The sequence below is a fragment of the Myxine glutinosa genome, unplaced genomic scaffold (genome assembly GCF_964187855.1).
Source record: "Myxine glutinosa unplaced genomic scaffold, kmMyxGlut1.1 SCAFFOLD_504, whole genome shotgun sequence".
NCBI classification, from domain to species: Eukaryota; Metazoa; Chordata; class Myxini; order Myxiniformes; family Myxinidae; genus Myxine; species Myxine glutinosa.
In genome coordinates this window covers 190,867-218,694 of record NW_027616601.1, presented here as the reverse complement: position 1 = coordinate 218,694, position 27,828 = coordinate 190,867, and the positions used below count along the sequence as shown (strand labels likewise).

At 41.5% G+C, this 27,828-nt stretch overlaps 1 protein-coding gene across 1 annotated transcript; it reads right to left on the bottom strand.

The window, feature by feature from the left end:
• On the bottom strand, positions 1–27,624 carry LOC137430561 (ataxin-7-like protein 3). The gene is made up of 4 exons (XM_078768802.1): positions 27,479–27,624; positions 27,217–27,366; positions 18,152–18,284; positions 1–176 (listed from the first exon to the last, which is right to left on the bottom strand). The coding sequence occupies exons 2-4, from the start codon at positions 27,220–27,222 to the stop codon at positions 1–3; spliced, it is 315 nt and encodes a 104-aa protein (XP_078624928.1). The 5' UTR covers positions 27,223–27,366; positions 27,479–27,624.
• Between the last annotated feature and the right edge of the window lie 204 nt (positions 27,625–27,828).

Here is a 27,828-nt window from a genome sequence, read left to right as displayed (position 1 = left end):
TCACCTTCTGTTAGCAAGCCGACTGCTGTTGCGTCCCATCCCAAGGCATTTCTCCAAATGGGGTGCAAATCGTGCAGCAGCAATGGTGCGTCCACAGTTAGGACATTCGCAGTCACGATTCTTGCATTGATTGTAAACCTGCCCAAAGATGTCCACTCCTGCTTTGTCCACTATCTCTGTTCAACAGAGAGAAAAAGAGAATTTTATTTTTAAAGTTCAAAGAAAATCTTTGTGGTAATGATGTTTTTTTTTTCTCTCTACAAAATTAAAGCTCCTGCAAGATCAAGGTTGAAACTTTTCACTACTTTGCATATATTGCAGACAATTTGCAGTCTTTTGACCAATTTACATATATTGCAGACAATTTGCAGACTTTTGACTACTATTTGGCAATGGCAATGTATTAAAATATATATACATCAAAGTAATTTTTTTTGTTTGTTTACTGTGTAACATTTAACACAAACCAATACACCATAAATAGAACACACATCACTTGATGATAACAAATATCACATTATGCATTTTCAAGCAATTTATCATACCAAATAACATACCACATGACAATAACTGTGATAACATGTCCTCCTCCCTCCCATCCCTAATATATTCAGTATCCTGAAAGTTCACACCAAATTATTTGGGGAGGGGGCATTTTGCTATACATTACTCTATTGAGAAGTGTAACTTAACTACGGGAAGTGTAACCGATGCACTCAGCCTCTGATTTAATCTATTTGTGATACACATTCAAATAGGATTACAAAATCCTCAATGATCCATGTCCCATCAAAGGTGAGCAACACAAAGGCTTTTTCAGAGGCCGGATGCACAGGTCAAGCCAAATGTTCTTCGATACCATCGACATCCTCCATGGACCATTCTCTCATGGGCCTCCTATGTCCAAATACGGCTGCTAGTGAATGTATTCTGTGCAAGGTAAAATCCATAATCCTCCTTCAGAGGGTTGAGCAATCCATTCAATTCTCTGGTTAACCTCTCAATAGAGCTTGTAAGCCAGTTCCTCAATTTCCTACTATTACTTTTGTGAGATTTTACTTTCTGAAAAAAACGTGTTATTTTGTAATCTTTGCATTCTCTGCTTCCTTAGCTGCAAACAATTATTTTGACATTCCAATTTTGATGCTCCTGATCTTTGCAGTGATCTGGACTGAGAAAAGCTGTAGGAATTGTTTTAAAGTCCATCGTAGTGCTTTCCATCACTCTGTTGATGGAAAGCTGTAACCAACTATTACATCCACCACTGCATGTTCAATTTATTTTGTCTGTTTCCATAGCTGAGGGGTTTTTTTGGTTTTGGGTTTTTTTGCTCGATTTTTGTTTTACAGAATAATGGTAAACTACAGGGTGTCCCCAAAGTCACTGTGCACCTCTGCAAATTGTCCCAAAAGTCACAGTGCACCTTTGCAAATTCCATGTATACCATGACAGTGCATATTTCCAACAGAACAGTGCCACTGTGCACATTGCTTGTGGCTCCATGATGCTGCTCCATGATGCTGCTCCATGATGTGTTTGTAAACAAATTCATTTCAAAGGACATTTGGCAACGACATCCCCAACCTTTTATCTCCAGACTTTTAAATATCTTTGGGGAGCGAGAAATGAACGGTGCTGTTTACAAAGATAATCCCCAGTCTTCAAGAACTCCAGTAAGCAATCACCAATTTCATCAACTCTGGCTGAGTTGATGCATGTCTTTGCGAATATGCAAAGCCTACATGTCTACAACCTACTACCTAAAAAAACCATTGGACCAATTTTTTAGGTAGTAGGTTGTAGACAGCAATCACTCAGGGTAATACTACCGTTCAGATTGAGCGTTAAAGTGGTGCCCAGAACCATCTTCCACTCTACGCTTCAGGATTGCTGGTCTTACTTTCTGTCTCACTCAAACTACAGCTACCGGGCTAGCTTCAATCTCTTTCTCGCAAACAAACATCATACACTTTTCTTCCTCATTTTCACTCCTCACCTTTACATTCTCTCTTTTATTTATCTTTCCTTACATTTTCTTCAGAAACCTCCAATGAAATATGATAAAGTCCGAAAAGTTAATGGCCCCTAGTTCCTGGCATTATTCTCTCAGAGACCCAATTGTCACATGATGTTCTTGTTAACTCCTTTAACATTTCAAACTACAACCTTCACTCATGATTCTGCTTCAAAGGAGGAATCTATGTCTACTCCAACATCAACACACCTGCTGTACGCCTTGTGGACCTCAAATCTCCAAACGTCGATGTCATCTGGCTTAAGATTTGTTTCCTGACCATCACTATTTTTCTGTTTCACTTACTGTTCTCTTAACTCAACAAACTTTATAGCTTTCTTTGATTATCTTAATTCCTGCCATGAGGCCATGACATCCGAACACCCTCAAGCATAATTCCACTATTTAGGAGACTTCAATGTACAACACAGGGAATGGTTGAAATCATCCCACACGGATGTTGGGGGAGTTGAAGCTCTTACATTTTCCATTCTCAATGAATTGGAACAAATTATGACCACCCTACCCATATCCCAGATTGTCATGGCCACTCGTCCAATACTTTGGATTTGTCCTTCCCCTCCAATCCATTGCATTACAGCTACACAATTTAATCTCCCATTAGTTCTTCTGACCACAATCTTGTGAACATCACTTCACTTACCATCACTCCTTCTCTGACTGCTCTGACTGCTCTGACTGCTCTGACAAACGTTGTTTGTCTGACTGCTCTCTCCATCTGGTAGGTAGGTTTCAGAAATTCCTCAATACAATTATGATTTTGAAATGCGATCGACACGGACCTTGCCCCTGAATCTGGATGTGAACAAATGACGGTTCATTGGTTTGATAATATCTCAATACAATTGTGATTTCACATTATATTTTGATATACAACAACAACAGGCATTTTAAGGCCATTTTCCCTGCTAGAGCGGGGGTTAGCCTTGCGGGCTCCATGACAATCTTCTCCATATTTTGATATATTAATACCATTATATTTTAGTCATTATATTTTGATATATTTATACCATAGTATTCATTTGTGATTGGAATGATGCATTATGCTGTTTGGAATAAAAATAGAGATATTGAGTTCAAAGTAGAATGAGGAAATGACATGAGGGTTTCCATCCATGACATTCGCGGATTCCCCATTTGCAGCAACATTCAGACGGGGTACGATTTTTTTTGTCCAAGTCCTTCATGAATCTGCTGTCAATGCCTGACGTTCGAATTAAGGTGGCACGGGAATATGGAATTTATAGGAAAAAATAATAATAATACTTACATTATTTGCTAACTGCTAACTGTCATCTCCACCCAGGTCATACTATCCTCCAACTCAAGTAGCAAACAAGCCCGGCTATGCCGTTGTTAGACTATCGGTCTTGTTTTCTTCCTGCACTCTTAATTTCCGAAATCTCCGAGCTGTTTCTCTGAGCCGGCTGGGACTTTCAGAATTAAATTTTGCATCAATAAAGAAAATAAAAAGTATGCGAGATCGACATAATTTTTTTGACCTAGACCTATTTTTAAAGGAAATGACCCAATTATAGACTAACATTTTTCAGCACAACTCGACTAAGGTTTGTCCGATCGGAAATAAATTGCCCTTTCTAGATCGCCTATAGCAAGGCACATTTATGCTTAATTTACATCATACCCCTCAAAGTTAAAGTTCAAGGACAAGTGGCGGTCTGAAAACAATAATGCAGTCAAGGTCAAATGGCATTCTGAAATATATTTTTAAAATGTTTTTATCATCTCTCATTTTGAATCTCAAAGAACGCTTGGCCTTCCAAGATGTTACATCATAGTGCACCTGCACTGAAATTGTGCACCTGATATTTGTTTCGTGTCCTTGGCATAAGTTTTTCAGATTGTGACCTAATTAACAAAAAGCATCTTTTTGATCATAAATTTAATAATTTTCATCCGATTTTCATGATGATGAGTTTTATGGATAGATTGTAGATGGGGACACATTCTTTTAATTTACACTCTATCCCTAAATGTTGAGAGCCAAAATCATGTAGTCATTTTAAAAAAATATGGCCATAATTGGATTGCGGGCCAAGGGTAAATCACGGGCAATTGCCAAGAGTAATCTGGTGGAACTAGATATCTGCAATCACAATTGCTTTGTTATTGCAGATACTTATATAGTTAGATTATTCTATATCCAGAAGTAAGCAGAAACCTCCCAAACTCTGGCCATCTTTCCACACATCTTAAAGTCTATTACTACAATATTGTAAATTGTAAAATTTTTACTCTCCTCGACTTTTAGAATAAACTTATCTCCTCAACAAACATTACACAATCATATAATTACAAAATGTGCTCCATATTGAATCACAGGCATAAAGGTATTAACATCGCAGTGTACAAATGCACCGCCGAGCAGGCTCTTGTAAAGAGTTTGTGACATAGCTTTACCTGAGCAGTTACATTTGAACGAATCGTTGGATTATACGATTGTGGCAAGGTTCAGACTGAAAATTAAACTTCAACATGGAAGGATTTATAATGAAAATAAAATATTTTTGAGTTGATAGTGCTTTGAAAGTTGGAAGGAACAAGTTTATTATGACGAAATGAGGAACGATGAAATGACGTGGCATATGAGCAAATTTATACATAATCTAAAGCTGGAATAGATGTTTAATTGAACGCTTGGGAAACAGAAAAATGAGAAATGTTAAATAGAACCTGCCAAGGAACCTCCCCACTTTTGAAAAGATCATTCTTGAAAAGACGATGTCAATACGAATATTTCTAAGTACAGGATATACATGGAATTTTGTCCAGTTCTTCAGGGAAAACACCATTTATTATGGCTTATTTCAAGAAAGTGAATGGTGATTTCGATGCTGATAAGAATAAAGCAGATTGATATCAATGGTCAGGGTTAGAAAACAACTCAGTCTCTGTGAAGGGAACACTTTGCCCACACAGGAAACAAATTGGAAATAATTGGGATGAAAATGATTACACAGAAGCTCACACGTCTTATCAAAAGGTCTGTGAAAGCAACAGTAATAAGGAGCCGACTTTAGACATGCCTAGATACAAAAGCTTGTATACACTCAATGTAATTGATGTATGTTTAAAAGCAAACTACAAAATCCAACAGTTGGTACTTTATACATTCAATGAGGTGAGGCAGAAGAAATTGATGCTTATTGTCTTCTTCTTTTTTTTTTTTGAAGAAACCAAATTACAAATTGTTGTGGAGCCTGGCCGAAGATTAATGATTAGCCTTCCCTAAAATAAAATACTGGGGGCAGGATGTGGGGGTACACAAGTGAAACAAATAGTGTGAATAAATGCAAATCAAAAAACCTTCAAAAACTGATTTTGTGCATTCCAAATTTTTACAATAACGATTAAAAATCATGTGTAATTAAACATGGCAATTAACAACTTAAAGAGAAGGCACCATACGAGTTGATGTTTTGCTCAACAGTTGAAAACACTCAACAATGAAAATGGCTCATCCAAAATTAAAAAGAGAAAACTTGTGATAATAAAGTATTCGATAAGGGAAACAAGAGGTGGCATTATTGTTTTTTTTATTCCATTTTTCCCAGTACTCCGTGCAGCCGGGGCTCTCACGGGTGGGATTTTGGCAGGAGTAAAGGCTGCCAATGAAAGGAAGGCCCAAAAAGTCCAAAAGGAGACATAAAGGCACAACAAGGGAAGAGAAAGGCAAACCACAGGTTCAGGAGTAATTGTTGATTTCTGTCAAAAGTTTAAAAGTCTCCTTGATCAAGTTTGAATGTTAGTTGAGGGGGATATGCATCCTCCATAGCAAGGGCATGTGGTAAGCTCACAAAAAGGGGCAATGGCATATTTATTTATCTTAAAAGAAGTCAATAAAGATGAGCATGGACTATGAATATGAGGAAAGAGGTGATGAAAAAAGAATAATCCCAATTAATGGTTTAAATAATTTGGAAAGAATGAAACATTAATCTAAAGTTGGAGAATGTTAATAAGATTTTTTTTAACTTGGAAGACGTGATTACATGCCTGAAAGAGGTAACTCAAAGGAAACAAACATTCTGAGTATTGCGCTGCAATACATGTCCCCTACCAAAGTTCAAAGTGCCATAACTTTGTCAAAAATGTTCGAATATGTAAATTTATGCACGGTTGATGCTGGTTGATCTGAGGTATGCTGAGACACGTGTGTCACGCCTCACCTCGTTGATAAGCCCACAAGGTCGCTCCGTGGAGCGGCCTGCACGTATTGCACTGTGTGAATTATATAAATTATTACCAACTCACGGTCTGAGGTACTAGCGATTCAAGAGATATCTATTTTTTTATGGCACATTGGAGAAGCCAATGCGAGGTTTCTTCTTCCTCAGCTGGTCACAACTCTGTCAAATGCGATCGAGTTAAAAAAGTCAGAATTTGACCAAATCTGTTTTATTCGTTTGTTAATATACCTCAGCTATTGACAAATCTTAAATTAGAATTTTATTCGAGGTTAAAATGACCGCGACCGGTCGTGTCCAACGATGCTTTCAGTCTGTACATGTGATAAATAATTAAATCCGCACACTTGGCGCCTCTTCTTCTTCACGCAATAACAACTTCTAGCTTCCAGACCGTACATCCAATCATCTTGAAATTTTGCAAACTTGTTACTCTTCATGACTTCTACTATAGTATGAAGTTTCACATCGATCAATAAAGCGATTCAAGAGATATCCATTTTTTAAATATTTTCGTTTAATTAACGATATCTGCCAAACCACGTGAGCTATCACAAATTCCAAAAGGACATTTTAGTAGACTGACATGCGGAACAGATCTGTGAAGTTTCCCCTCGATTGGATCAAAAATGAGGGAGGGGCTCAGTTTTAAAGGTTCATGCTTAAAAACGTCATAACCATGTGACGCATGACGTCATGCTCGCTGACTTTTTTGTTCGTCATGGGTATGCGATTCTGCCTGCAAAGTTTGGCCTCGATCTGTTCAGCCGTTGCAGAGAAAAAGGGGTTTTCGCCCGAACGTGTGAAAAACAATATGGCGCCCGAACCACGTGACCTGTGACGTCATAATTACCATTAAAATATTCCACAGACCGAGTCCCTACTATGGTGAAAATTTGATCTCAATCAGTCCTATTATTGCAGAGAAAATCTTTTTTAAAGGAAATTAAAACTTAAAATGGCACTGAGTTAAGGATCATCAGAATTATCAGAATTCCCAACGTTCAAAGTGCCATAACTTTGTCAAAACTGATCGAAACGTCGTGAAGTTCGAACTTGATCTGTAACTTATCATGAGGAAACGATGTGCCAAGTTTGAAATCATTAGCATTAAGCGTTTAGAAAAAAAGTCCGGAAAACTGTTCTTTGCGTGACGGACTGACGAACTGACAGACTGACAGACTGACAGACTGACAGACTGACAGACTGACAGACGGAGGGACGGCGTGCAAACCTATAGGCCCCTCCGCTGTACACCGGTAGGGGACTAATAAAAACACAATTCTGGATAAGGAGGAGAGTGATAAAAAAATTAGTTGTTGATTTAAAGTTCAGATAAACATGGATCTTTCCTTTGAGAAATAAAATTGGTGTCAGTCTGTCAACAACAACAACATGCATTTTAAAGGCCATTTTCCCTGCTAGAGCGGGGGTTAGCCTTGCGGTCCCCATGACAATCTTCTCCATTTTGCCCTATTTTCTGCATCTCTCCTTGTTAACCCCCTTGCCCGCATTTCTTCTTCCACCATCTTCAGCCAAGTCTTTCTCGGTCTTCCCCGTCTTCTACTTCCTTCTACATTCATTTCCATCACTCTTCTCAACCAGTCACTTTCATCCTTCCTCAACACATGACCAAACCATCTCAACCTGTTCCTCTTCACAGCATCAATCACAGGCTCTATTCCCATCATCTTTCGCAATTCATCATTTGTCTTCCTCTCTCTCAACGATACTCCGCACATCCGTCGAACCATTCGCATTTCCACCCTTTCCAACCTTCGTTGCTGCTCTACGTTCATTACCCATGTCTCGCTCCCATAAATCATAACACTTCTCACACATGCAGCATACACCTTTCCCTTCAGCTTCAACGACACTCCCCTCATCATCAGCACGCCACTCAATTCCCGAAACTTCTTCCATGCACATCTCACTCGAGCAACCGTTGCCGAGTCCGATCCACCTTCTCCATTCAGCATGTCTCCGAGGTAGCAAAATGTTTTCACACCTTCCAGCTTCACGCCGTCTCCAAGATCCAACTCAACATTTCCTCCATCTGCAGGTCCCTCTGTGCACACCTTACATTTGAATGTAGCTGCCACACTGGTTAATGACCCTCTCAGACCACTACATTTTTGATGAACCCACTCAGCGCACATTGTACACTGAATGGAGTTCACTCCGACACCCTTCCTACACACAGCACAGGGCCACTTCCCAGTTCTTTCCACCTCACCACATGCTTTACCACTTGCCATCACCTTCGTCTTTCCGATATTCACCTTCAGACCTTTTGTCTCCATACATTCCTTCCACGTGTTCATCTTTTCCTTCAGTCCATCCATACTTTCCGCAATCAACACCAGATCATCTGCATACAACAACTCCCACGGTAAACCCTCCTTTACGTTCTGAACCAGCACCTCCATCACAGCTACAAATAGTAGTGGACTTAGTACCGACCCCTGATGCACTCCCACCTTCACCTCAAACTCACCACTGTTCCCGTCCTTTGTCCTTACAGCTGTGCGTGCTCTTTTGTACATTGCCATCACTACTCTGATCAACCATTCCTCCACTCCTATCTTCCTCAATGCCCATGTCAATGTCAATACTTTGCGTGGAACCCGATCGAATGCTTTCTCCAGATCAACAAACCCAAGAAACAACTTCTTCCTCTTCTCCATGTACTTCTCCTGCAACTGCCTCACAATGAAAAGTGCGTCTGTCGTTCCTCTTCCTGGCATAAATCCAAACTGCATTTCGTCGATCTTCACTTTCTTCCTTATCCTCCTCTCCAACACCCTTTCCAATACCTTCATTCCATGCTCCAATAACTTTATCGCTCGGTACGAGCCACACTCCAGAGGGTCACCTTTCCCCTTGTATAGAGGGACGAGGGTACTCAGTTCCCAAGCCACTGGAATGCGGCCTTCTTTCACCACCAGATTACAGATCTCTGTCATTCTCTTCCCACCCCAACTTCCTGCTGCCTTCAACATATCTCCCACAACTCCCGTCGGCCCTCCCGCTTTTCTACCCTTCATTGCTTTTATCGCTTCCTCAACTTCCTTCTCAGTTATCTTCTCTGCCGGTCCTAAAACTGGGTTACTCTCTATGTTGCCATCCCATTCATTCTTTGTATTCAACAGCATTTCCATATATCTTTTCCATCTTCCTTTAATTCCATCTGGGTCGACAACGATTTGTCCCACTTCATCCTTCAAGCAGCTCACCCCCATCACATCATACCTCTCTTTCGCTATCTGCTTTGCAATCCTGAATACTGCTTTCTGACCCTCTTCCGAATCCAAGCGTTCTCCGAACATTTTCCTACATGCCTCCTGCGCCTTTGCTACCTCTTTCTTTGCAGCCTTCCTGGCTGCCTTATAACTTTCATGCTCTGCTGTTTCTGCTCCCGTACCCTTCGCCTTCTGCCACTCCTTGAACTTCTTCCTCTTCTCGTCAATCCTCTTTCCAACTTCATCATCCCACCACCATGTTTCCGAGTGCCTCGGTGGTCCTTTTGTCCATCCACATACCTCACCAACGGCTCCCAACAGACTAGCTTTCATTGACATCCAACCACTTTCAAGCTCAACCACATCATCCTCTACCCTACTCAGCCTCTCTTTTAATGCCTCCCTTACTGTCACCTCTTTCAACCTCCACACCTTCATTCTCGGTTGGTACTTCACCCGCCGAGCTCTCCTCGCACCTTTCACCCTGACGTCGCAGACAACCAAGTGGTGCTGTGAAACAGCCTCCTCCCCCGGGATCACCTTTGTGTCTCGGAGGTGCCCCCTATCTCGCCTACGCACCATCAGGCACTCGTTGTCTCAGTCTGTCGATGTCTCAGTCTGTCGATCTCTCAGTCTGACTCAGTCTGTCGATGATTTTAAACGAGAACGGCACTCTTCAACGTTGCGACGTCGACCAATATGCCTCTGCCCACATTATTACATCATTGTACATATTTGTAACAACTTTGAATTAAATCCCTTCAACTGTTCTCAAGTGTCACATTTTACCTGACATGACCTCTGAACTTTGACCTCGAAATCTAATCAGTTCATCTTTGCATCATAATATGTACTTGTACCAACTTTGGTCAATATCCCATCTCTGGTTCACAAGTTATAGTGTTAACAGGATTTCAACTTAACATGACCTCTGGCCTTTGACCTCTTGACCCCAAAATCTAATCAGTTCAATCTATATATCATAGTACATACTTGATCTAAGTTTGATTTAAATCCCATCAGCCGTTCTCAAGTTAGTGCGGCAACGACAACCTACCAGCAACTTGTCGGCAGAAGCATAACAAATATAAAGGAAAAGCAAAAGGAAAGCTGATAAGCCATCGACCCATGAAGAAACAGAACATTCATGAATTTCCTGAAAGATAATGAGATTATCAGGGAAAGTCTAGAAAATAGAGCGTTTTAACCGCACTTTGAAGGAACTGTTCAACCAGAAATTTCCTGAATTGGAAGGTGAGAGCAAGATCATTGAAAGATGGATTTATTTTATTCAATGTATTGTGGATGAGTGCAACAGAACCATTCACTCCTTAACAAAGGAAAAATCCTCAAACATTTACAAAAATATAACGTAAAAAACAATTAGCAATCTAGTACAACTTTGAGCTGTGCACAAAGACCTTGTATTCTGGGAGTAGTTCTGATTTTCACAGAAAGACTTGGAATGATGGAGGATGCCCAGTCTGTGGGTGGCTTTCGAAGCCAGATTTGATATATGGTCAGTCCACGACAGGTCATGGCTGATGGCAAGGCTAAAATTTCAAGCTATAACCTCTTCCATAGACAATCATGGTAATAGAGGTTAGTTTTTTCAGGGTTAAAGGACATGTTCCATTTATCAGACGAGCATTGAATAATTTCCAAATCAGCAAAGAATGACATACATACTCGCTGCCTAACAGATGGATGGGGTATTGTACATGCTTATGGAGTAATCAGTGCAAAAGAGGAGGGTATTCCACACCATCGGAGAGGTTGGTGATGTTGATGAGGAACAAGACTGGGCCCAAGACACTATATTTGGGAGTGTTACGTGCTCCTCCCCGACCCCCTGGTCACGGTGTACCTCCGAGCCCCGAGAGGAGTCACAACAGAAAAATGTGTTATTCTGTGTGTCAAAGATCAATGGAGAAGCCACCCCAATTGTTACTCACAAACAAATATTGTATTGAGATCACACAAGAATAACGGTACAACAACAATAGTATTCAAAAGTACAATCAATATGTCCTCTGATGGTACCATCAGTTTAGCAATATATAACTCACTGTGCTCCAAGTGAGTGTAACAAGAACATTCCCCAATGTCTCTTATTCCCGGCTCCAAGACGAAGTTGATTCGCTCCAGCGATCGCTAGAACGATGTCCAAACGACCAGAATCCCGTGCGGATGGCCAGGGCAGTCACACAGCCGAAGCTGTACAAAGGCGCCCTCAAGGCGACTGGGAAATCCAAAGGCGCCCTTCAGGCGACCGAGAGATCACACCCTCGGGTATGGACGAATTAGCCTTCAAAAATCCGCGTCTCACACACGCCCCAGATCGACGTCTGAATGCGGTGAGAATTGTCGAAAAGAAACGAAACCGCGAGCGAAGCACAAATCCTGTGCGAGTCAAAATGGCCGACGACCCGGTCTCGTGGCGCACGGCACGGCGATGATTCTCTCCTGAATCGATCGCAAAACCTGACATGCAGGTTGACCGGTCACAGCGATGACAACTCCGTCGTAGGAATTCCTCTCCCGGAAACCCGAAAGTTCGCTGGTGACTCTGGCTCGCCAACGTTGGCTTTAGAACCCGGAGCAACTCGGCTTTCTTGTCCGACTCATTCGCTCCGCCCTTTTTCTCTTCTTCTTCTTCATCTTCCGGTTCCCGATCCGGTTTCATTTTTAAAACATTCCTTTTACCTTTTGACAATAATAATTGCTATTTCCCTCAAACAACAATAATAATAATACATGGAACCAGAAATGTCTCAAGTGGATGAAAGCCACCACAACGGAAGTGACGAATCCGTAACAGGTGCTCCAACCTCCACTGGGATATTAGAGGAGAAGGAGGTTTTCATTGATAGCAACACACTGACTGCTCGAGTGGAAGTCAGAAATCCAGGAATTAAGGTGGCCTTGTATACCACAGGTACAGAGCTTAGCAAGCAGAGAAGGATGCCACATTGCTGAATGCCCGAGATATGTCCATTGAGATGGTCCTTACCATTTGTTGTAGATTGCGCACTTCGGTCCATTTTGGAGAAATAAACAGCAGCATATTCAGTGATGAGTGACAAAGATTTTAAAGTGATGGTGAAGATCAGGCTGTTTGATAAGATGAAAGACTATTTTGGCAGCAGTGATGGATTTCATGACTTTGCTTGTAATTGGAAACAAGCTTAATGGCCTGTAGTTGATAGCATCTATTTTGTACCCTTCTTGTGGAGGGAAGAGATGTTTCCCAACTTCAAAGCAGATGAAACGCAGCCAAAGAATGACACGATGAATAGAACAGACAGAGGAGAAGTTGAGCAGCAGAGCAGAGAACGTGGATCCAACACCACTTCTTTTCTCCATCTTGCTAAAATATGAATGTTTTCTTCCATCTGCAGAATAATTATCAGTCTGCTTCAGCCTAAATGAGAAGATGTCCAAAACATCAGTTCAAGGTCTCATAATGTGAGGCTTGTTATCCTGCCACTCAGTGTTCAGAGGCCTAAACTTCTTCTGACACTGTTGAGCTACAACAACTGATTCAGAATGTGGCAGCAATGCTCAAGTTATCACAGCACTCCAATCCTAAAGTTATTTCCTGAAATCAGAATAAGCTATTCCATGGGTTTTTAAGTATTGCTGTTTATAAACAGTTTATTGTTTAAATAACAATAACAACAAATAACAAAACAGTGTTTTAAGTTTATAAACATATAAAGCCAAAATTAAATTTCCCCTTGCTATCATGTCTGACATAATCACACCTTATACCCGTGGAAGAATGATGCGGTCGAACAATGTGAATATCGAGGTAGTTGCTCACAAATAGGATGAAGTGACGGCCCTTCCCCCAAGCTCTGTGTCTGTCTATGTTTCGTCTAATAGTCCTGTGTTGTGTCTTGAGTATTCGGCTGTATGTCCATGTGTGAGATGTGTTTGCCAGCTCCACCATGAGCCTCACATCCTATTTTTTTTAAAGGGGAAAAAAGGAAGAAAAAACAAGACAAAGCAATGTTGAGATGGGCTCAACTAGGGAAATACGCTCCCTTTTAAAACATGCAAAATCTCATCAATTAGATATAAAACTTAATAAAATACATTCTTTCGTTCTTTTCTTTTTTTACACTTCCTTTTTCTCAATTGTTTTTTTCGATTCTTAGCACTTTTACTTGCAAAGTGCCATATAATAGTTATTGAGGCATCCCGTTCTGTGAAGTTGTGGCCGACTTCTAGTAACATTCATGGTCAGTACGGTATAATAGACCGATTGGATATTGATTGATTTAACGGGAATTTTGCATCCACTTTCGAATTTCAATGGTTTGAAGTATGTATATATTTTACACCAGACTTGCCAGGTGACATCATGGTTATAGGATTCGCTCTGGGTCTTGGCAGTCTGTAGCTCCAACCCAGGCCGAGACATACAAAAGACTTTAAAAACTGCTGCTTCCTTGCTTGACGCTCAGCCTTTAACAGGATAGAGCAGGGGTCACCAACACGTTGATCGCGGGCGACTGGTAATGGTAACTTGCAAGCTACCAATAAGTAGCTCACATTAAAATGTGGAAAAAAGCTGCATTAACATGGTCAAAAAAAATGGACTCATGGTCTGATGTGAGGGTGTGCGTTGTAACTGAAAAGTGTTGTAACGTTGTATCACGAGGGACACTTTAAGACCGGCAATGATTTAGGACCGGCAAGCGTGCTATGCTGCCATCACCACCCAAACTCCTCCTTCCATCCTCCCCTCTCGGAGTGAGTCAATCTTGCTTTGTCATTCGACGCAGATGAATGTGTAAAGCCGCAAGTTTGCCTTGAAAAGGTAAAAGACATACTACTTCCATGAAGAGTGGGGAAAAAAAAAATTGTTTACAAGTATAAACAACAGGTGTATACTGTCCTGCGGTGTGAGAGTTGCAGTCGGAAAAGGTACAATGTTGAGAGGCAATTGCTACAGTGCACCAGCATTTTGAAAGGGATTTTCCTTGAGGAAGCAGTCTGTGGTCACAAAAAGTGAGTGAACTAAAAAGTGCATTGCAGAGACAGCATTCTTAATTTACCAACTCATCCAAGAATGTGAATGCGGCAATAGAGGCATAATGCAAAGTTGCTCATTATTTGACCAAGAACAAAGCACCTTTACGGGCATTGCAATTGTGAAGGGCGCGATGACATTGATGGATGACTCCTTATTCCGAGACTTCCAAAATAATGCTGGAATCATATCTGCCATTTCAGACTTGCAGTTAGAAGCAAACACCATGGCAAGAAGGGTATCTGCCTTATCAGCCAATGTGACAGAGCAGTTAGTGAGGAATTTAAATGAATGCTAGTGTTTTTTCATTCAATGTGATGAATTGGTTCACATGACCGTAACTGCACAGCTGGCAGTATTCATTCAAATTGTGTTTGAAGACTCCACTATGAAAGAGGAATTCTTGACATTGGTGCCACTGAAATCAACAACCAGAGGAGTTGATATCTACAACAAGGTCAGTAATTATTTTGCAGAAAGAAATGCAACTTTGGTGGAGAACTTCGCAACAATGACAACCGATGGCACGCCAGCGATGATCGGACGTTATGCTGTTTCATCGCAACGTGTAAAGCAGACCCTGATTTCCCTCGTTTATTGAACTACCAATGTATAATTTATCACCAGGCACTTTGTGCCAAAGTAATGGGGTTTGATCACATTATTATGTCTCCTGTTAGAATTACAATGGACAACAACAAATTTGCCTTTGACTAATTTGAGTATGCCAATTTCGAATCTGAAATCAGAATTAACCTGACACATAAGGATGTTTAGTCACAGAAAAAAATTGGAAATCTAATGTCACTTATTTTGTGTTTCGTCATTGAAGTATCCAATGTCACATCTCCGAAGGTGGATGGAGGTTATGTTTTCACCCGCCTGTCTGTCTGTCTGTGAACAAGATATCTCAAAAAGTTGTGGACGGATTTGGATGAAATTTGGCAAAGAGGGAGGGTATGTGGCAGATTTTGGTGAAGATCCAGATTCGGATCCGGCTAGTATAACTTTTTAAAGTGATTCTTCACCATTGGGATATAGGGCCAAAAACGATACATAGCAGGATCTCTAAAAAAAGTTATGGATGGACTTGCACGAAACTTGGTGGAGAGGTTGTGTGTGTGACAAAGACTAAACGATTCGATTTTGGTGAAGATCTGAATATGGATTCGGATACGAGAGTTATTTAATTTTTAAGTGATTCTTCAATTGAGAGATATGACTAAAACCGATACATAGCACAATATCTCAAAAGGTTATGGCCGGATTTGGACAAAACTTGGTGGATGGGTTGGTTTGGTGACAAGAACAAGCCGATTAGATTCAGGTCCAAATCCAGATCCGACCTGTCAGTGGGATACAAAACAAACTTCTGCCTGGCGGAGGTATGTGCTCTACTGAGTGCCGTTCTAGTTTAATACTGTTTATACTTCAATATTCTAACAATATTTTAATATTGTATTTTAATATTATTATATTTCAGAACGATATGAAGAGACGAACGTGTCTGAACAGTGCAGACTGCTTTTGCTACATATGTGGCAAGTATACATCTCACACCCAATGGAAAAACATAACCAATCTTCTGAAGGTCGCATGCAAGCACTACTTCAGTTGCAAGGTGGGCAACCAAGACAAGACATGGGCAACACACGTGTTGCACTGTTTGTACCTCCGAACTGACACAATGGTTTAATGGGAAAATAACATCAATGCCATTCGCCATCACAATGGTGGCAGGAGACGAATAATCATCTGAATGACTGGAGCTGGCTGCATGGGAGGCTTTGAAACTGGTCGTCCACAATTTCCTGGGGAACGACAGAGCAACCCACTTTGCCGAGTTGGTGCAATATATGATAAAGGCCGTTTTGAAGAAATGGGATGTCGTATGTCACTGAAGTTGTATTTTCTTCATTCACACTTGGACTTCCAAGCCAACCTTGGTGCTGTGAGTGAGTGATGAGCATGGTGAGAGGTTCCACCAACATATCAGCACAATGGAGATTTTTTTTTATTTATTCATTTATTTTTGGTTAACAGTTACTATACATTATACCTTTAGAGGCCATTTTTCCCCGCAAGCGGGGGTTGGCCTTTTTCGGGGACCGTGGTTGTTGTTGTTTTTTGGTCCCCTTTTTGAAGCAATGTTTTACGGCCGGATGCCCTTCCTGCCACCAACCCTTTTTGTCGCCTTTTTACGACAAACAGGGAATTACCAGTGAACTGGTACTCAATTTGCCGACCTCAGAAGGATGACAGGCTGAGTCAACCCCCCTGGCGTTAATTCAGCGATCGACCGGGATTCGAACCCAGGATCCTAGGATCCTAAGCTGGCACCCTAGCCGCTAGCCCAACACCAGGCTTACTATACATTATACGATGTGTTTATATTGTGCAATTGTGCAATGTGCTTGATTTTTAAAAAATAAACAATGCCTGAAAATGTCATTTTTCTGTAACTAAAGACGTGCAGAGTCAATTCTGACTTCAGATTTGGAATCAGCATGCTCAAGTTAATAAAGGACACCGACATTTACTCGAGTATCAGACGGAAAGTTTTTTTTGTTGTTGTTGTCCAGTGTTAGTAAAGCGATTCGTGCAAGGGCTAAACAGCACCGAAGTTTCAAGTCCTTTCCGGATGACTTATCATCCGAGTACGAGGATCTATTGCTGCACTCTGAAATCCGGTGGCTTAGCAGAGGAAAAAGATTGCATCTATTTATTTCACGCTCACAAGAATTTAAAGGTTTCATGGAGTCAGGAAATGAAGAAAGCACCCAATTATCAAACATTGCATGGCTGCTTTGTTTGGCATTTACAACAGATATAACAGAAAAATTGAACGACCTGAACTGTGGATTGCAAGGGAAACAGAAGACAATCGCCAACGTGTTTTGTGCAGTGAAAGCTTTCAAGTCTAAACTTAAATTCTGATACAACAAGTCCAGAAAAGGAAAATGCAACATTTTCCTTCTTTACTCCAAACTCCAGCAGAAAATGAGGTTGTTGTCGGGATCATAGACATGACAAATACAGCGATTTCCTGACCAGGCTTAATCAAGAGTTCAACGACAGATTTTATTATTCTGAGGAGATGGAGCCCTGTGTGATGTTAAGTTCAAACCCCTTCATTGAAGTTGATGTTAGTGATATTGCTGAACAAATTCGTGTGCGGTTTGATCTTGATGGTGTCCCTTTCGAAATGGAGATTATCAGCCTTCACAATGAGATTCATTTGAAATTGTGGAAATCCGCCACAAATTTCTCGAGTCTTGTGGATAATGCAAAGTACAGTAACATCCGCAAAGTAGTAATGAAAGTGGCTTCCCTACCTTTGTGAACCTGGCTTTTCTGACATGAACTGAATCAAATCTAAATTTTGAATCCATCTGACATATCTGACAAACCACCCAGTATAACCCTCGCCAAGAAACTGCTTCAGCAGCAACAACGCTCTGTAAAGAGTATGGTACATCAAATCAAATCAAATCAAATTGATTCTCGTTTTGGTGCAACAAATATTCAACTCCCATCGAGTGGGAAAGGGGTGTGGGGGAGTGAGAGGGATGGGAAGAGAGATTCACACTCTCATACATGATTGTTTAGCTAAAAGAGAAAGTACCAAATTCTTGCATGCTCTCAGCATCCACATCATCGAGGAAGAAGAAGCCACATTTTGCTGAGCGATGTACTTCAAAGCAGAGGCCCAGACAAACATCATCAATCAGCTCAGCAAAGATGTCCTGTGCCAAGCCCTGGATAGGACAAACACAAAGGTAAAACTACTTGAAAAGTACCTTTATCATACTATTAACTATACAGTGATTAACAGTAACTAATCTGAGGAGTTTCCTTGCAGGGCAAGCATTTAAAAATTTGGGATGCAGAAAAAAATTAATTCCCCTCGTTTTCTGATTAACTTTCACTGCAACAAATGGATAATTATGCATGCGAATAGCTGTTAATGGGAGTGAGCGTGCAGTCCTCGTAGAAGCAGATGAACACGAAGGATGAACATGAGAATACCCCCTTCATGTCAGTACCACCTGCTCCCTCCACCACCATCTGAACCCCCTCATCTCACCACTTCTCAGCTTCCACCTCGTTCTGCCTCCTCACTGCTCACCTCTCCCTTCAGGATTCACCCCCTCCCCTCTCCCTCCCAGCTTCCCCCATCCCACATCCTTTCCACATCCCTATGTCCAAGCAGCTGCTCCTGCCACCCGCCCCCGCCCTCCACCCCACCTCCTGCGCTCCCCCGTCCCTAACTGTTTGGACCTTAAACATCCGAAGCCTCCGCTCCATTCTGACAGATTTTTCAATCCAGTCTGCTACCGTTTGTGATGGTGATGTCAACGCCAACGCCAACGAGAAAGTGATGCCAACGATAAACAGGACATCATCCGTTTAACAGAATATTTCCTCCAACAGGATGTCCTTTACACCTTAATGTCTCTCCCTGGCTATAGTCTCCTCCGGTTTGATCAACCTGAACCCCGTCGTGGTGGTGGAGTTGCACTGTACATCAAGAACCTCTTTTCACACTCTCCATGTACTTCTCCCAAACCCCAAGAGTACATCTGGCTGCGACTTTCCCTCCGCTCCCACCTCATGTTTGGCTGTGTGTTGTGCCGCCCGGCCTCCCACCAGTGACGACTCAATCGAGTTGTGGTCTGGAAAATGATTTTCAAAGGGCACATGACTCTAGACCTTTGACCTGATGAACCCAAAATTTAATTAATTAATCTTTCTATTACAGTCCAAAGTTATGCAGGCCTGATGGATGAGCCAAATGGTCTCCTGGGCGAATGTTTCTTCTGTATCCTTGTGTAATACCACCACCACCACTACTACTACTACCACTACTACCACTACTACTACTACTACTACTTTTCCACCTTGTGTGGTTATTTGTCTGGGGAACCTTTTTGGACAGTGTTTTACAAATTAGCTGGTCAGGCCTGATGTTTGACTGAAGAAAGTGATGCCAACTCTTCATAAGGCACCACGGGGTCATTAAAGTGTACCAACGACCAGTATTGGCAGAAAGGTCCTCAGACTAAATGGCTGTCTAATCGATGAAAAACACATGCAAGAGAACACACACACACCATCCTGCATGAAAAACACCAGCATTACAGTTTATTGCTGGGTCATGATTCGAGCCCAGACTAGACAACACAATCCTGCATCATAAAAGGCAACTTTTTAACAATGGAGATGACAGTCACGTTAGCTCTGCAAAAAACAGCCATGGCATTGCAGAAAAGGCCTCTTTGTAGAATATAAACTGAAATAAACTTGCAGCAGGTATGCAAAGCAGCACTTACCTATCAAAGCAAGTAGAGCAGATGCAAGTGAAGTGTTTTGTTAAAGAATGTGATAAATAAATTAAAACTGAAAATTCAACTGGATTGTGAAATCATTTCGTTTGTACATTCCTGGTACAAAATAGAGTTGTGATGCAGTTATTGTGTTCTGCAATGCATGAAATTGCATCGTTTGACAGTTTTTGAAATTCCCTGCATAAATATACCACCCACCCCCTTTTCACTCCCAACCCCACCCCTGCTACCCTCCCCCTTTTTCACTCCCAACCCCATCCCCCATTTTCACTACCAATACCGCCACCCCCAGCAAGACTACCCTCTTGTCGTACTTTTTGAAATAATGGCATGTAACATAATCATTCTAAAATTTGTGTATTAGATATTTTTCTTAAGTCTGGATTTTATGAAGGGGCTTTAACCATTTTTCGAGTAATTTAATGTCTCAACGATACCTAAAATGTTTTAAAAGCAATGGTAATTAGATCCAGTTTTCTGTTTCAGCGTCATCACTCCCAAGAAGATAAAGATATCGAATAGCAAGACGAATGGCTGCTATTTTGCCAAAAGCCATTGTCAAATGGAGAGCCAACTGCTAGATTGATGCAAAAGGGTTGTGATGGTATCCTGAAGGCCAGTGAAGCCAGAGGCAGTGACATAACTGTTGCTCTTGGCCAGGTTGTAAATGTGAAGTGCAGTGGAGAATCTACCAACTCTAGATCGATCCAGTTTCACATCAAATGAAAACTTCCTGGTGAACAGGAAGAGCATTTGCAGCATGCACTTAGATCAAAGGAATCCACTTTCAGCTATGAAGATGACTGCATACTTTGTGGTTGGCCAGATGTGTACAAAGGCAAAAAGCCGGAAGATAAACTTATTCCAGTTAAAACGATGGATTTCCAGAACAAAATATTGAAGGCATGTCATGAGTTCAAAGGAGAATGGGCTGATATTGTAAGAGGCATAGTCGTTTTTTTGTCCAGGATCTGCCAGTGTTCCACAATATTTGCAGTGCATCAACTTTAGAACAGGAAAACAAGTGCCAAACATATTTCAGCAAACCACAGGGCTGCAAAATGCAAGAAAAACTAGAACGGCACTCAGTAGAGAGCACACCTCCGCCTGGTTGGCCATATCACTCGACGGTGAAAAATCACTTTAAAATTCTACTAGCTGGATCCCGGATCCGGGTCTTCACCAAAATTGAATCAATTATTCCTTGTCACACACACATCCTGTCCAACAAGTTTCGTCCAAATCCGTCCACAACGTTTTGAGATATTCTGCTATGTATCGTTTTTGGCCCTATCTCCCAATGGTGAAGCATCACTTAAAAAATTGTACTTGCAGGATCCGAATCCGGATCTTCACCAAAATCTAATAATTTCGTGCTCGTCACATACGCTACATCTCTGCCAAATTTCGTCCGAAACCGTCCACAACTTTGAGATATTTGTTCACAAACGGACAAAGACAAATGAAAAAATCACTCATACAGCGACACTTGGCAAAACAGAACAAAGTAGAATTGCACTCAGTAGAGCAGCCTTTTGACCTCAAAAATAATTAGTGGTTGAATTCAGTGACCTGATATGCAAATAGTCTTCAAATTTTAAGTTAATCAGATGAAAATTGACAATTTTAGAATTTTGGCCTATGTTGGCTTTTGGCCTTTACATTGACCTCAAAAAGAATTGGTGGTTGAACTCAGTTCGCTGATATGTAAATCCTTCAAATTTCAAGTCAATCGGATGAAAATTGAGGATTTTAGAAATTTTGAAGAAAGTGGTTGACCAATGTTATGACCCTGTGACCTATGTTGACCATGTGACTATGTAGAAGTGGCATATGTTGACCTTTTTGCCTATGTTGATTTCAAAAATAGTTGGTGGTTGAATTCAATTCGCCGATATGAAAATCCTATTCAAATTTCTAGTCAATTGGATGTAAATCGAGGATTTTAGAAATTTGAAAAAAGTTGTTGCCCTTTGGCCTATGTTGACCTTTTGACCTCAAAAATATATCGGATTTTGTCTGACCACGAACTCAAATATTTTGTGACGTTTCGTGAAGATTGGTTTAAAATTGTGACCTGTAGGCAAGTATAGATGAGCAGACAGACAAACAAACACATACACAAACACACAAACCAGAGTGATCAACATACTTGTCAAAAAAAAAAAAATTTGCCAAGTAACAAACATACAAACAAACAGACAGACAGACAGGGGTGAAAACATAACCTCCATCCACCTTTGGTGGCGGAAGTAATCAATGGAAGTGGCCGACCCATGGGTTCACAAAATTCTGATGAAGCCTTTCAAGCAGTAACCTGGTATCTGAAAATATTGATGAAGAACAGGTGACCATCACTGACGTGATAATCAAGATTAAACAATATCTCAAAGATGCTGACGTAGAACCGTACAGCTTTCCACACATGAAGTGTGAGCCAAAAAAGCATTTCAAGGACAGAACTAGAACGGCACTCAGTGTTGACCACATCTTCACCAGGCTCAACAGTTTACGTTTTGCATCCAACCGGTAGGTCAGATCTGGATCCAACATGAACCAAAATCTAATCCGCTTGTTCTTGTGACTTAAGCCGCTGTCACACCTTGACGTTTTAGCCAGCGTATGCCGACGTATGAAAAATTTGGCTGCGTTAAGAGCACGCTGAAGCACGCTGGCATACGTCGTAGTACGCCGAGCTTGTCGACAAATTTCGTGCATGCACAAAATTTGTCGACGTATGCCAGCGTATGACTCACACCAGCACTCAATTTTGATACGTCGGCATACGCTGGCTAAATCGTCAAGGTGTGACAGGGGCTTAACCCAACTCATCCACCAAGTTTTATCATAAGTCATCCACAACTTTTTGAAATATCATGCTACATATCGTTTTTGGCCTAATCATTCAATGGTGAAGAATCCCCTTTCTTTTTTTTTTCTTTTTTAAAATAAATACAGAATCGAGGCTCGTGAAAGAGCTAACATTTATTTCACAAACAAATCAAACATACAAACAAAATATATAAAAAGAGGGAGCGGTAGACAAGATGGGGAGAGAAGAGGAAGCACACAAACACAACATTTGAGAGCAGGGACATCGGGAGATGTGTGGGAGGGAGAGGGCTTGGGGGGAGGAAGCGTGGGAAGGGGAGGGGGGTGGGAGAAGTATAAAACACAAGGACACCAAGGACTTCCAGGACAGAAGTTGGTATTTCAGAAAAGTGGATTTGGGGTGAAAATTAATTAAAATTAATTAAAATTAATTAAAAATTAAATTAAATTAAATTAAATTAAAAATTAAAAAAATCTCGTATCCGGATCTGATTCAGATCCTCACCGAAATCGAATCGATTTGCCCTTGTCACACACCCAACCTCTTCACATAGTTTTTTTAATATCCTGTCCACAGACAGACAAACAAACAGGGATGAAAACATAACCTCCATCCACATTTGGTGACGGAGGTAATAATCATCACAGAGATCAATGGAAAACACAACGAAATATTTTTCCTGCAGTTCCGAGACTTTTAAAAAGGGCCTTTCAGTTTCATGATTTAGCTTCATTTTTGAAGATGGTTTTCATCTGCTTGCAAATTCAGACGGAAAATAAAGTCCTGAAGCCGTAGAGAACACATCCCACATATACAAATCTGTGTAATAATTACTGTTGAGTGCAAATCTATACAGAAAGATGGCATAGGCAACAATTTATGCACGAAGTGTGGAGTTTTTTGTATGTTGTCAAACATGAATAATATTGTTGCGGTTTTGCCATAAAGGCAAACCCCCTTCAGTTAATTGCACGACAACATGTTGTAGCCTGCAGTAGTTAGTTATTTCTTATTGAATGTAAAGATTAGCCCTTTCCCATTGTGTAGTAATCAAGACCATTATGCGTTGAGAGTTAGGCAGGATTTCAAATCTACGTGTGGTTAAAGGACATTTTGATGAGCAGGAGGCGTGGCCAGAAGCACAGGCCCATGTGACCAATGACGGGTCGGGAACACGTCGCCAGGATGCGACAAACCTCAGCCAATGGGAGGCTGTGGAACATTTTGGAGGCGTGGGCGGATCTGATAAAACCCCCGCCGATCGCATTTTCCAGTCTCTTGCATTTCGCCTCGCCGACGAGACCTCTCTTGCTCTTGCTCGAGACCTCTCTTGACACTCCATTTGCATTTGTGCTTCGCCGACGCCTCTTGCTTGTCAAACCTGTGTTGAAGTTCGTCCGTGCTGACTATGAGGCGGCAGTTCGTCCTTTGGACCTGACCTCGTTCAGGCTACACGTCCGGATCGAGGATCGAGCTGTGCACACCAGACCACGTGGCCACCTTCGGAGTCAATCCCAGCATGTACATCCGTACGATAATAACCAGCGTGTTATTCCCTGTGCGAGTGTGAGGGAGTCAGTGGGGTTTATTATTAGGTAAGAATTGATAAGGTGCATCTTCGTCTTTTTCTCTGTGCCTTCAAAATAAAAGGCTGTACATTTTGTGTTACTTTCAAACCTGTTTGGATACTTCTTTTCTCCATTGGCCTAGCATCATCCGAGACCGAATTCGGCTTGAAACAGGTCCGTAAATCACGTGAGGTAACGCCGCTTTCCAAACCGTGCAAATCCGCTCGGCACGCAATAAGGTGTGTGAAAATGAGGGTTTGATCCCCGGTTTCTTCGGTCGGTCACGTGTCTTGAAGGTATTTGGGATTAATTGACCAAGAAACTCTTCGTCGCGTGGCTGGGAGGTTGGCGATCGGAATTGCTTAGCAATCCGTCAATCACGAGCTTGGTCGTGGTCGGCGGCCTGAGTGGACCTGGAGTTTGAGAGGGAACGGGGAATAAACCCCCTTGTACGTCGACGAACCCGGCATCCGCAACAATATATTTGTTTAGAACTGTGGATTGTATTTTTAATAGGCCTAGCAACAACAACAACAAGCATTTTAAGGCCATTTTCCCTGCTAGAGCAGGAGATAGCCTTGCGGTCCCCATGACAATCTTTTCCATTTTGCCCTATTTTCTACATCTCTCCTTGTTATTGCCCATTTCTTCTTCCACCATCTTTAGCCAAGTCTTTCTCGGTCTTCCCCGTCCTCTACTTCCTTCTACATTCATTTCCATCACTCTTCTCAACCAGTCACTTTCATCCTTCCTCAACACATGACCAAACCATCTCACCCTGTTCCTCTTCACAGCATCAATCACAGGCTCTATTCCCATCATCTTTCGCAATTGATCATTTGTCTTCCTCTCTCTCAACGATACTCCGCACATCCACCGAACCATTCGCATTTCCACCCTTTCCAGCCTTCGTTGCTGCTCTACGTTCATTACGCATGTCTCGCTCCCATAAATCATAACACTTCTCACACATGCAGCATACACCTTTCCCTTCAGCTTCAACGACACTCCCCTCCTCATCAGCACGCCACTCAGTTCCCGAAACTTCTTCCATGCACATCTCACTCTTGCAACCATTGCCGAGTCTGATCCACCTTCTCCATTCAGCATGTCTCCGAGGGAGCAAAATGTTTTCACACCTTCCAGCTTCACGCCGTCTCCAAGATCCAACTCAACATTTCCTCCATCTGCAGCTCCCTCTGTGCACACCTTACATTTGAATGTAGCTGCCACACTGGTTAATGACCCTCTCAGACCACTACATTTTTGATGAACCCACTCAGCGCACATTGTACATTGAATGGAGTTTACTCCGACACCCTTCCTGCACACGGCCACTTCCCAGTTCTTTCCCTCTCCATAGGCAATAGCCCTCAATAAACTTCCACCTTTAATAGGCCTAGCGAGGGTAGAAAACTGACATGACTGGTACGACTCATGACTTTGGGGGGGGGGGGGGGGGAGGAGAGGAGGAGGAGATAAACGGATGATGAAGGGGCTAAAAAATTGGCGTGCCGGGTACGTGTTTTTTTGTTTTTTTTGTCTTGTATTTTTGGAAGGTGAGGGAGGGAGTTCAAAATGGCATGCAATGTACATGGCGGTCATTTTGAAAAAAATACCAAATAAATAAAAAGGGCTTCCTTCCTTTTTAAAACAAAATCCAGACGATCAACCGCAATTTTCTTTTTATTTGGCCTAAACAATTTGGATAAACTTCTGGTATTTTTCACTTTTGCCATATTAGACATTGTGCAATTAGATAAACCTCCCCCTTAAAAAGATGTTCCATGAAAAAGATGTTGGTAGATTTTGAAAATGATATTGACAGCTGCCTAGTGAATCAGAAAAAAAAAAGGTGAAAACTATTGCAATTTGTTTCGGGTTGTTACACCATGATTGAGCACAGGCTGCCCGGACCACTGTCTTCAAAATGTTGGCACGTCTGTTTGCGTACGTAACACCAGAGACGGTCCATTACGAAAAGTGGGAACTGGAATGTCACTCAGTAGAAGATCATACCTCCGCCAGGTGAACAGTTTACGTTTCATATCCTATAGTAGACCAGAAAATCACAACACAGAATCACATTTAATGAAAATCATCCTTCCACAACTTTTTGAGATATGCTGCGTTGTATCGTTTTTGGCCCCATCTCCCAATGGTGAAGAATCACTTAAAAAGTTTTACTAGTCAGAGCCGGATCCAGATCTTCACCAAAATCGAATCGATTCTTCCTTGTACCACACACAACCTGTCCACCAAGTTTCGTCCAAAACTTGAGATATCCTGATATATGTTGGTTTTAGTCCTATCACACAATGGTAAGGAATCAGTTTTAAAATTTTAATAAGTCTCAGTTCCGAATCCATATTGAGATATTCACCAAAATCGAATTGATCCTTCCTTGTCACACAACCAACCTCTCCAACAAGTTTAGTCCAAATCAGTCCATAACTTTTTGAGATTTCCTGCTATGTGTCGTTTTTGGCCCCATCTCCCAATGGTGAAGAATCACTTAAAAAGTTTTACTAGTTGGATCCGAATCCAGATCTTCACCAAAATCTAATAATTTCGTCCTCGTCACATACGCTACATCTCTGCCAAATTTCGTCCGAATCCGTCAACAACTTTTTATATTTTGTTCACAAACAAAAGGACAGACAGACAGACAGGGGTGAAAACATAACCTCCATCCACCTTTGGTGGCGGAGCGGAGGTAATGAAATGAAACGAAGGTGAAATTCTTTATGACACAACGAACACATTGGCCATCGCAAAGGATTCTGGTGTCACGAAGCTGTATATAGTCACGAACGTTTGAAATATCCACGACGCCACGAGGGAATGACATTAAATCGATCGAATAGGCTCTGATAACGTCCAGAACATGTGGAGATTTAAACCACCAAGTCCAAGTAACCAATCAAATCAATGAACCCACCTCCATGGTATCCTCGACGCGATTCCCTCGGCCTCACAGTCACACCGACCATCCGAGCGCCGCATGCGGACCTTCAGAAATGGAGACCCCGCGCACGGAACAAGGTGTCCGAACAGCAGACATCATACTTCATGTTCAGCCTCAGGTCCACTGATCAATCACGAGGAGCCGCAAGAAGATAAATAAACAAATAAATAACATGTACGAGTCAAAAAGCCAACAATGTGTGTCTGTTTATATCCGCTTTATTTATCGCACCTACCGTCTGTTTTTGTTAAAACTATTTCCGCTTGCACAGATGTCCCAAAACGTAAACAGTCCGCAGGTCTCTATCCACCAATCAATGCAGATGTTAATCGACTTCTTCTTCTTCCTCGCCCAACATGTCGTCTTTTATTTTCTTGAGATAGTTTAACATTTTGAATAATTTGCTAGGGTCTACATTAAGCACAAAGTTAAAGATTGATCTTTAAACTTTTGCTTTATGTGGTGTTACAGAAATAATCAGGTTGTGCAAAAAGGTCAAAAATGGAAAATGCAATCGAAGCTTGAAAACTATTATATACACCCCCATTCGAACAGTACTTGAATTTACCTTTATAAAGAGTTAGA

Bases quoted from the DNA above. Each gene is read 5' to 3' on its own strand.
- LOC137430561 (XM_078768802.1), bottom strand. The intron at 177-18,151 runs GTACTTTCTCTT...TCTGTTGAACAG, and splicing joins TGAGAGCATGCAAGAATTTG to AGATAGTGGACAAAGCAGGA.